The sequence below is a fragment of the Sander lucioperca genome, chromosome 7 (genome assembly GCF_008315115.2).
Source record: "Sander lucioperca isolate FBNREF2018 chromosome 7, SLUC_FBN_1.2, whole genome shotgun sequence".
In the NCBI taxonomy this organism is placed as follows: Eukaryota; Metazoa; Chordata; class Actinopteri; order Perciformes; family Percidae; genus Sander; species Sander lucioperca.
The window spans coordinates 11,157,241-11,169,437 of NC_050179.1; the positions used below are offsets into that span (position 1 = coordinate 11,157,241).

Genomic DNA, 12,197 nt, shown 5'->3' on the forward strand with positions numbered 1-12,197 from the left:
CAATCCTTCCCTGTTGTTTTTATAGCTTAATTAATGGTCATTGATCTCTATTTTTATTCACACACATCAAACTGAATATTTTTGCATGTTGGCCAAATAAAGACAGAACATAGAGCTTCTGACAGTTGCGTTTTTTTTTATATTCTCGCTTTTACCTAATGTTTTATTCCCTTTAAATAAGATTAGAATCACACTTTAATATTTTCCTAGATCTTTTGCAACATGAGGGAGTTACTGATACAGTGACTGCAGCAGTGTGGGTTTGCTCATTGACCACAGCTGAGCTTGTCCTTGTCTAGGCTTGGCTAGCCTCAGGGCAGTTGAGCACCGGGAAGCCAGCCAGCAAAGAATAAGAGCTGGTGTCATTATCTGGGGGTCTCGAGAAGGGGAGCGCAGATTGATCAATAATGGATTCATTAACCATTTGACTGACTATGGAGCTATTTGTTCATTAACAGTCTTTTCAGGGTGTTAACCAGGTAAATCTGCAAACTGTGGAGGTGCCTCTCCAGTATGAAGAAGGTTTAATTTTGATATTATGTCAGGCTGAGAGTGAAAACAGCCACCCTCCCCTTAACGCTCTTTCAGGTGAAGTGGGGAGACTGAGTTGACAGGGACCGAGAGGGCAGTTTTGCTTTCTGCTGCCTTTGCAAACTGTTCTACCTCTTTTAATCCGAGCACTCTCACTACCAGGATTAAGAGATTTGTACTCCCCGAGCTGTTTTGCAAGCAGTGACAAAAGGGGGCATTATAGAGTAAATCTACGCAAAATTAACTCAAGTCGTCTATTTCAGGACCCTTTGTTGTTTACTAAATGTAAAATACCCCCTTCCCCTTGTGTATTGTTAGTTTACTGTAGCTTTCTTCATGAAGTCTTTTTCATTAAAAGTCCAAAATGCTTCGAGAGCGTTTGCGTTTTAATCCTTCCTGTTTTTTGGTCATATGGCACCACATCAACATTTACATTAACTCCAATGAATCTGGGGATGTGAATCACCCCACAAACAAACAAAAGGAGAACACTTCTGACACCAAATCAGCAACAATATCTTTTAGGATGTTTTTCTTTAGTTTGTTATTTTGCTTCAATTTGTCTTTTGGAAGTAATTGTCTAATATTCTCAAAGCTCCCCACGATAAGTTGAACTTTGATCTGTTTCTCCCTAATTAGAGCTTGAAGTAACTAGAGGTCTTTATTAATTCTGTGACCTTTGATCTGTCGTAAGTCATTACCTTAATCTGTAACTAGTTTATGTAGAAGATGTGAGTAACTCATTTCCCTCCTAATAAGCATGGTTATTACGGTTGTGCATGAGGGGAACTCGCTAATGACAACAGCTCATAATATCTTCAGAGGCTGACGGAAGATGCGGGGCTATGAGTCCCTCTTTTTGCAGAGCATTTAGGTCAAATGACTTCTGCATGACTCTTGCCTGTCCAGGGATGCAGTGTAATTCCAAAAAATTATAGTGGTGGCAGAATTAGTTGGGTTCTGATAAAGTTTCAGGCGCCAATACGCTAGCATATTTCACATTTAGGTTTTGATGATCGGGAAGATGAGATTTTTTTTTCTAGAAAGGGATTCTGTGCCTTTGATTTAATTTTCATTTTTGGCTTTGTTGCATTTTTTAATGCTTCAAAGACACAGTTTTAAAATGAATCATCTCCGTGCTAGATAGAGGCATGGAAGAAGCTTTGGAGGGAGTTGTTTGATATGTTCTGTGGGCAGGCATATCTCTTAGATTGATGTATCCATCAGCTTCGTAATAATGTTTCACGTTTTGTTCACCTCATTTTCCCTACCAGTGTACTACAAAACACTGCTACTACAAAAATCACAAACACACAGAATTGTACTGACAGGTCTTTTTTTCCTGACTGCAGCAAAACTCTCCAAAAACAGGGAGAGACTAAAAAGATCTATTTTATCAGATATTTTTAAAGATTGTAGTTTGACTGGGCAGGAATATTAAATTTATTAACACTGAATGACAATCACCAATTAGCTCCATTGTTCCCTGTTCTGATAACACCTCTGCATAATGAGTTGGATTAGCCTTTTATCTAGATGAAAGACTCAATTCTCCAACAGATACCTTAGACATGAGTTAAGCAGAGTGATTCATGAATTTCAATTAAAATGAAAGACCTACCTCCTCCTACTTTATTATGCCATCCCTTCAGAACACCAGTTCAGATCTCAGGAGAAGGGTGCGCTTTATCCTTTCTCCCATACTCAAAACTTAATTTCCATATTATTTTTTTATTTTTATATAAAGGATGTGACACATTTGCATTTCCCTGTTCTCGCTGATCAGAATTTGCTGATTGAAAGTAAACGAAATCAACTCATCATGGTGACATTGAATTCGTCTCCTCTTCTCTTTGAATACTCTGCATACTGGGGACTCATTGATTACAGGTAGTCGATCTTGCACCTTCGTCAGCACAAATGTTCAAGCTCTTCTCCCTTTTCTTTTCGCTGGCTTACTGTAATTAGACAGTTTTCTGCCAGAGTACTGACGCTCAGAAATCTGCCCTAAATTATCTTTCAATCTCTGGTTTACCATTTTTGCCTTGGGAGCATTTCTGCGATTAGCGCCGGCTCGTGGGTGTTTGGGCTTCACTTCTCTTTCTCCTCTCCCGCTGCATCTCTCCCGCTGGTGGTGGATCCTAATCGAAGCCTGATTGAGCGATAATCTATAGTAGCACTGTTCAGGCCTGCAGCCAGCACTCTGCTGACCTCTCTGTCTGCAGGATGAGCGCCATAGTGTTGCACACAGAACTGCAAAAGCGCCCCCAGGGCATATGTTGTTTAAAACAAATTCAGTTGCTTTCCTGCTGTCCTTTTTTACACTTTTGATCATGAAACAAGGGAAAATAAAGAACAAAAGAAGCAGAACATGGATGAACTTCTGGATGAAGTATGATCAGTTAAGGCAATGGTTTGTCTGTTCTGCTGCCCTTGGATTGTGTAGCATCCCTCCACAGGCTGTGTTGGTGGACTGCTGATTCCCATCAGGCGGGGTTTCTCTCTCATCATATTGGCCTGACTGTTTCATTTCTCAGATAAGAGTCTGTCTGTCTTAACCCTGCTGGTCAGATGACCTTGGCTGCCACAGATTTATTCATGCTAAGTGCCTATTTTTGTGATACTTTTCTTTCAGTTCACACAAAAAACACTATGGCAAACATTTTTTATCCAGCTGAACCAAACCTCCAACTCTTGTGAGCACGCTTCTAGGAATACTAATGCGGACCCAATCAATCGGGTGCCATGTTGCTCAATGTGAATGATCAAGAAAACTGCACACTTAGTAAACACTGAGGTGCCTGGACCTGCTACATTAAAGCATCACTATATGACAAAGCACTGGCTGATCAAATTAGAGGAGATTTACAGCTCGTTCCTTCATGGCTAAGCCTGCTGATAACTGGTCATTGTGGAAAGTGAAGCTATGTGATAAACAGATGTTAACCAAGGACTCAATCTCATAAGAAATCATTTAGCTCAGTGTCAAGTAGTGGAGATGGATGCTGAATATGAGTGTCATGGCTATAAGATTTAGTCTTAGTCTTTAAGATTTACACAAGATATTGAGTGTTCAATTTTATGGGCCATTTTCTTTCAGCTGTTATCTTGGTGATTTTCATCATGCTGTTTATTGGTGGTTTAATGATGTTTTACACTCTGCGTGTGTGTGTGTGTGTGTGTGTGTTCTTGTTTAACTATATTTGTGGGGTCCAAAAAACGGGAATACAGTATACCTGTGGGGTCCGGACAGCTTTGTGGGGCCAAAATGCTGGACCCCACAACTTTAAAGGGCTGTTTGAGGGATAAGACTTGGTTTTAGGATTAGGGTTAGAATTAGGTTATGGTTAGGGTTAGGGTAAGGGTTAAGGTTAGGCATTTAGTTGTGATGGTTAAGGTTAGGGTTAGCGGCTAGGGAATGCATTATGTCAATGATGGGTCCCCACAAAGATAGTGAAACGCAGTGTGTGTGTGTGTGTGTGTGTGTGTGTGTGTGTGTGTGTGTGTTAACTCAATTATAAATTGCACTGATGAGAAAACGTCTCTGTGTGTCTCAGCTTTGTGTACAGAGGAGTGTGTCCATGGTCGTTGTGTGTCTCCTGATACATGCCAGTGTGAGCCTGGATGGGGCGGACTGGACTGCTCCAGTGGTGAGTGCATTTTACTCCTAAACCCACAATTAGTCACTTAGATTCATTTTTATTCCTAAATGGCTTTCACAGCCAGTTAGTCCAAAAGAATTTATGAATGAATTTAAGAATTTGAATCTTTCAACTGTTTTGCCTCAATGTACGTCTATCTCAAAGCTGCTCAGCTTTGTATCCTCTCTTCTTAGCAAACACAGCCAATGGAACAGGTAAGTCACACTGAATTCATTTTCATTTGCTGGAAGTGGAAGTGATTTGCTTGATGAATATAGCGGATGGATGGATGGTTACATCCCCCCCTGTGTCTACCGAGCTCTCTGTTATGGTCTTAATCATGATTATACTGGTGCCTATGACTTGTTCAGCGGAATGATGAATCAGTGCCAGACTGAAACAAACCATTGTGCTGGCCTTTCTGTTTACTGGGGTTTGCTCCCAGAGCTGGTCTCCAGGAGGGATGGGGCTGGGGTGGGGGTGTTATATCCATCCTGCAATCAGCTAAATGCTGGAGCGTCACTGACGCCAGACAGGTGGAAAGAATCTATTTACTCCTTTGTAATATTTATGTCTGTAGAGGAATAGTGTATGTACATACAGGAGGCTGTTATTCCCAGGTCAGGACAGAGAAAGCAGTGACCCAGTCAACATATCTGATCTCAAATTCTGAACTTTAGCTGTCTGCTCCCAGCAGCATTTAACTGTTATTGCAGATTGCATTTTTAGGAATGAGTAATGGGAGCTAAAATCATATCAGTACTGTTATTGTATAGATCTATGAGTTTTCATTAGCAAGAGAGCCATTCCCTGATTACCAACTGTGTGTAAATCAGCTGCTCTCGCTGCGGCGCCGGCCCATTGGAGGTGGATTCGTGAGCATAAATGACAAGCCTGAGCTGTTTGCTGCTGCTGCTTACTCCTACAGACAGCTGAAGGTCCAACAGGGAGGATGTGAGGTTCAGGGCCTCCAGGGACTCTTGTCCCACTCTTGGTTGGTTAGGAGTGCAGCCGTGTGTGCCTTTCAGCCTGCAGGTGCTGGGCTAATCCACCTTATTAAAACAGACTTGATGATTGAGACAGAGGCATTATTCATAACTTTAGATTTCCATACCAGGCATGATTCCAGGCTTTTTCATTTACGAGCTTTCATCTGTAGAAATGAGGAATGCGTGCCAATTTTTAAATTAAATCTGCCCTCTTTTTCCTTCGTGTAAATGGTTCAGCATGTTTTTTTTGTCTTTCACAGTAAATTTTACTTTCACCCAGCTCAGGTAGGTGATGTGAGCTTTAGTAGTCCTCGTGTAAGTGGATGCAGCCATCATATTATGGCTCGAGTGGGCTGAAAAGCGCACATTAACATCTACTTAGTTCCAACACAATCAATGCCACAGTTTATTTGCTGTTTATTTTACCGCTATTATGTTTGAGTTGAGGTATTTGTGCTCACATAAAAGCCAATTCCCGGATAAGATAGCTGGTGAGAGGGCAGAATGAGCCAGTCACATGATGAAGGATGTGTGAATGTGATGAAAAGTGTGTCGTCCAGGCTTAGAGATGAAGAGCTGCCGTGGGATGCTGAGCGGCCTAAAGCTAAAGTGACAGCCTTTCAGCCAGTGATCTGGAGCTGCATCAAAGGCTTGGACCTCGTTTCTGGAGCAGCACCCACCAGGATGTAGTTTTGTATATGGGTCAGGTGGTGAAAATAAAGAGTCGGACTCTTTGTGGCCAGTAAAGAGAAGGCGATAAGGTGGGAGAGATTTAGTAAGTTGTGTTGGGAGCAGTGGTGAAGGCTGAAGAAAGCTATCACCTGCTGGTGTTCACCTGCTGTAGCCAGAAAACATTTCATCCTCTTCCGCTGCCTGAGGCAACAGTCCCACTGAGACCAGACCTGCCCTGTGACCTGCCTGGAGTCCTGAGGTGTCTTAGACTCAAGGACACACTGGTAGATGTGGACCACAGATAAAACAGCATAACAGGATGTCTGCTGACTTTTGTTTGCAAATGTTGTCTTGTTCTACATGTATCACGTGTGGATATGGAGCAGTCTGAGTGTGTGTGTTTTCCCAGAAGAATGATGAATGATTAATTGTTGTTGGTTGCTGTGATTCCTCTAATGCCTGTGTGTTGTGTTTGTGGAACGTGGTCTTGAACATGTTTCTCTGATCACATGTCATGAATTGATTTTTATTTTTATTTTACTGTTTCACTGAACAGCTTTAAAGCAGTGTGGTGACACATGTACCTATTAATGTGTGTTTTTCCTTTGTTGTGCTTGTGCTTTCAGTTACTTTGCATTCTTTTTTTGATACACACTGTGTTTGTCTTCTCTGTGCCACTGTGTATACTTTGTTTGGCTTCAAAAACAACATCGTTCTTAATAGGATTTTCACGATACAAATAAAAAAAAAAAAATATTAAGACTCAATAAAACAGGGACAGCAGCCGTTTTTGCAAAGGCAATTCAGATAGATGGAACTCTGCTTATGGGACTGAACAGTATGTCTTTAGTCATTTTAGTCTACTGAATTATAGTACTAGGTTTTGCCAAAGTAGTTGTAATATTGGTTGTAGTTTGCAACAAATATAGTATATGCTGCTGTAAAAAGAATGGTGCGATATGAGATGAAATGGGAAATCAAATCTTTGTGGAATATTATGAGTTTATTGAATGAAAACTTTTCTTCAGAATCTTATGAGTTTCTTGGGTTTAAAGCAGACTTTCTTAATTTAAAGTTGCAGAGTATGACCCAGTCTCTTTGCCTCCACTGCTGTGTACTTTCAAACACTCGTGATTTAATCTCTCTGCATGAGGCTGTCACACAGGGTCACTATATGCTATGGTAATAACAGCTTTTAAATAAAGAGAATGATAAAGATAGATGTTGTATGTACAAGGTATATTTAGCTATGACTGCCATCACTTGTAAAATATTAGGTGCAATGAAGCACTATCATTGATTTCATCTGCTTCAGCCAGATAATAATATGTTCCCAGTGCTGAGGGAGACGAAATGTGCATAAATATGGAGCTTTTAGTGTTTCTTCTCTCTGCCATCTTGGAGTTTGCTTTTCCTTGTTGTGGTAGAAATGTTCACCCATTTGTGCAGAGATTCTAAAAAGCAATGCTACCATGATAAGTATTTGAAAGGTTCAAGGAGTAGTTTGTTTGTTTGTGTGTTAACCACAAAGCATCCTTTGTTAACCACAGAGCATCCTTTATGTTATAAGAAGAAATCTATCACACTTAAGAGTCATATCTTATGTGGTTGGTCAGCTGTGGTCCATGAGGTAACATATTCCTCCCTAATGTATTCAAATAGGAAGGCAGTCACTGCTTCGGGTGCTACGCATATACATGGTTAATTGATGAATGTGGCCTATGAATACTTGTTTATGGGGAATTGCTCCAGACAGGGGGGGCTACATGCTACTTGTTTTATGTTAATTGTCGACTAAAACAATACGATTATTCATTGTTAAGCTTTTAAATCAGGGATTGGTTCGATTAGATATTGAACTCATTGTGTTGAAGTACGGATTTCAGATATTTCCTGTAGCTTCATTAGCTTATTTCATTGCAGATTACATTGCCCCAACCAGCAGAGACCCAATATATAAGAGTAACCAGACCAAAACCGTACAGTTAAGCTTCATTTTGGCTTGGAAAACACCCTTGTAAGAGCTCCCTCTGGCACCCCGTCGACAAAATTTACACCTTATTCTCAGAAGTACATATGAGCCAGATGGTTCCTCTCCAATCCCACAGCAGCAGGACATTGACATGCATCGCTGTCAAAGACCAAGAGACTGTGAATTACATTGAATGGGACAGAGATGCACACACAGATTTTCTGTGGTTCCACACATCACTCCAAACGTCACTATACTTTTCTCTCAAAACTTCTCTCTTCATTAATCTTGCAGATAGAGAATTCTATATTTGTGTGTGTGTGTGTGTGTGTGTGTGTGTGTGTGTGTGTGTGCCTATTTGAATGTGTATAAAAGCAACAAATCACTTTTTTTTTTAGATAATGGCCCCATATCAACAACAAACTGTGAAAAGTAAGATTTGTTCTCCACATCACCTTTAAGAAAAAGAAAAAAAGAGAGACATTTTATGACAACTATAAATATTCAAACTGTATCATTCTGAAAGGGGTTCCTTGCTGCATGTAATACTCGATGCCGCCTGCCTCATTCATTTTGATAGATCAAAGTGCCCAGGCAACTGTATTCCTCGAGGGGACAGAAGACGGACCGATCTATAGTGCTTCGTGGAACACAGGTGTGTGTGTGTGTGTGTGTGTGTGTGTGTGTGTGTGTGTGTGTGTGTGTGTGTGTGTGTGTGTGTGTGTGTGTGTGTGTGTGTACGAAGCCCTCCTGCGTTGACAGAACTTTGTTTTTGTGTAGGGCTAAACTGGCTGCAACAATACCCGGGAGGGTATTGTTGCAGCCAGTTTATATACTGCAAAGTATGTGACAGTGTTATTTATTTCTCCACACCACAGAGTTCATTCTCATTGAGATATCACTTCTTATCGTACGGAAGAACTTGAACCGGTTGTATCAGTTCTTCTTAAATTCAATGTTAACCAAGTAACACATGTTTAGATTTCATAGGCGTTTAGACCAAAAACAGTCCTGTGTTAAAACAACATAAGGCGCTGCATTGGTGATGGTGTGTTGTTTATGGTACTGGTAAGACACTCAAATACGACCCAGTAAGAAACTGTTAAAAACGAGTAACAAATCCATTATCAGTTTATACTTTGAGACATAATTTTACAACTCTGGAACGTTATCATGGTAGAAAATGTAGAATGTAGAAAAATCTTTGGTCGCAACAATTGCAACAGTAGAAATACGGTAATGGTACAAAGTAATTACAGGGAACAAGTGCTTGCGTGTATTTGAAGTTGAGCCTGGCTGAACTTGTGTCGACAACTACACAACATCATCTGGCAAGGCGCTGCAGTCTGACAGAAGTTGAGCCAGGCTTCATTTTCATGGAGCCCCCTGGCCCCATCACGTGACTGGCCTCATTGAGATGTTTTTTTTTCTTCACGCAGGGTTAAAGTTGGTTTGAACGCAGCCTTATGCATGACTAATGAAAAATGGGTTGCACCATAACAAATTATTCTAATATAGAGATTAGTTGCTATGACACATTTACATCCAGTAACTGCAAGATGTAACACAACTTTAATTAACTGTTAGAAGAAGAAAAACAATGCATGCAAACAATGCAAACAATGTATGATTTCAATATTTTAAAAATCAGACTTGTAAAAGTTTTATGAGAAAAGAAATACATTCATTATCTTTGTTAGACCTCAAGGAAACAATTGTTTTTGGTAACACTAAATGTAAACATTACCTTTTGTTTGTTTCCAAGTAAACTCCACAGGACTCCTTAAGCCGGACGATTTTAAAATTGTCGGCCGATTTTCCAATCCTGAGAGACTCCACACACAGCGATAAAAAATCACGGGTCTAACAGTTTTGGTCGTACAGTGTGTGGTGCGCAGCACACGGCAAAATCAACACATCACACACGAACCGATTTGACTCCCGAGCATTCCCAGGTCAGACGGGAAATCTCGCAAAATCCCTCGAGATCAAACGTGACTTCAGAGTAAACAATCATGGCGGACGAAGAAGATGCAGTGGCGATAGTTTGTAGTTTGTTTTTAAAAAAAAACGTTATCACAGGTCGACGAGTTGGTCCTCCATCTCCGACGTCCACCGGACTTTCTGGTGCGCCATCCCGCCAGCTTTTTTGATTTTGTTTCCTGGTGCTTTCCTCGCCGCCTCGTCACCTCGCTTTCTAATTGGCTACACGCCACAGTCCACAGGCTGCGTGCTCGTTTGTCCCCGGGGGATACCACACACAAGGAGAAATCGGGCCAAAAAAATCCAACATGTTGGATATCCCCGATTTGAGATCGGAGCGGTCCCGACGTCCTTCCGAGCAGATGAGAGCAGTCTTAACACACCACACGGAAGGAATATCTGATCAGATTATTTTACGATAATCGGAGCATCCTTAAGATTGTCGGAAGGGGTGAATCGGGGCTAAAATCGGCCTAATTATCCTGCCGTGTGAACCAGGCTTTAAGTTTAATATATAGTTTGACCCCCTTAAACGGTAACAGCTCATGATGCTACAGTGATTGTTTACACTGCTGCATATGCTGATTACTTTTGATTAGACTGTGCTACATATGTTTTCTAGGAACCGATTTACAAATGACCAAAGGTTTTACTAGCTAAGACATTTAATTGACTAGTAGTCCACCAATAGTTATCAAGAACTTAGGAAGGACTTCCCACACAAACATTGTTGGTTTGAGTTGGTTATGTGCAGTTTAGAAACAGACAGGGATGGTGGCTGTTAAAAAGATCAGATTGAGCTGTGCGGATGTTACTGCCTAGGCTCTGAGAGAGCATGCTTCAAGATATGGTTCGGATAGCATGCCTCTCAGATCTTTACTGGCATGTCTCTTAGTGACTGGTGTGAATTATATGTGGTGTAAATCACTGTGCTGAGACTTCAGCTGAATGACGGTGAATCCATTGAATGAATTGTGGCACACGCACTGTAGCTCACAGCCTTCTTTACTGCTAAAGATAGACAGACAGACAGACAGACACACATACACATACACACAAATGTTGATCACAAGTTAAACATTATTAAAATATGCTCACTAAAAGCAACAACCACAATCTTTTGAGGAGATTTTGAATTAGTATTGTGCATCAACTGCTATGACACACACACACACACACACACACACACACACACACACACACACACACACACACACACACGTTTGTTTCACTATCTTTGTGGGGACCCGTCATTGACATAATGCATTCCCTAGCCCCTTACCCTAACCTTAACCATCACAACTAAATGCCTAACCTTAACCCTTACCCTCACCTTAACCATAACCTAATTCTAATCCTAAAACCAAATCTTGACCCTCAAACAGCCCTTTAACCTTGTGGGGTCCAGCATTTTGGCCCCACAAAGCTGTCCAGACCCCACAAGTATACTGTATTCCCAGTTTTGGGACCCCACAAATGTAGTTAAACAAGAACACACACACACACACACACACACACACACACACACACACACACACACACACACACCCACACACACACATCTTTATAACATTTTCTGAACATGTAAGCCTCATTGGCCCAGTATGCAGATTGACTTTGCCTGGCTCTGAAGATTTTTTGTACCATCCCATTAAGCAGGATTTATTGTTCCCCAAGAGCTCCCTGCTCCATTACCTTTGGGAGAATGCCTAAAATGTGTGAATGTGAGTGTGTTTTCTCTGATATAACCTGAGCACAGAAAGCCGGTGAATATAACAGCATATCGTGGTGATGTTTAGGATGATGCGATCATTTTGAACAGAGTAGATCCAGCATCCAGTCCGCTGGTCATTATCACTGTGATGCTTATTAGTCAGTAAGAGAGAGAGTGAACAGGCCCTGGAACACACTATCCAGTCTGCATAGATGGCTTGATTTAATAAGGACTTTAAAATGCCTTATCTTCTGTCCTTAAGAGAAGGTCATTGTGTCTAAAGTAGCTGAAATGCTATGATAACAGTTTAGAGATAAGATATCTTCTGAATACTAATGCAGAACAAAGCTGTTTTAGGCTCATTTCACAGTTCATAAGTCACACTTGATTTTGTGGTCCAGTGTTGTGTATATGAAGTTTGTAAGCAAAGATTCAATTGATTTTTATTGATCATTGCTTTTGATGACCTTTTCACAGTTCAGTGTGTGGTAGACATAATGCCACACACCTGATTTAGACTGGCATTGTGTTAAAACACTGCTCGGTTTTGTTTTATGAAGTCTCTCCAGCAGTGCCAAATATTTTCCTTTTTTAGTCTTCAATAATATTTTTTTTCTATTTTGATCAGTGACACTTTGTGACCCTTAAAAGTGAAGCAGTGTCTTTTGAAGTCTGAAGAGGTAAACCTACTCACT

At 40.9% G+C, this 12,197-nt stretch overlaps 1 protein-coding gene across 5 annotated transcripts in view; it reads left to right on the top strand.

The window, feature by feature from the left end:
• Nucleotides 1–12,197, top strand: part of megf11 (multiple EGF-like-domains 11) — a 76,029-nt gene that overhangs the window by 21,949 nt on the left and 41,883 nt on the right. For all 5 annotated transcript variants that reach the window (XM_036003351.1, XM_036003355.1, XM_036003352.1 and 2 more), the window contains exon 6: nucleotides 4,089–4,181. In XM_036003351.1, coding sequence (XP_035859244.1) covers nucleotides 4,089–4,181 — 93 coding nt within the window. The remainder of the gene's footprint in view (nucleotides 1–4,088; nucleotides 4,182–12,197) is intronic.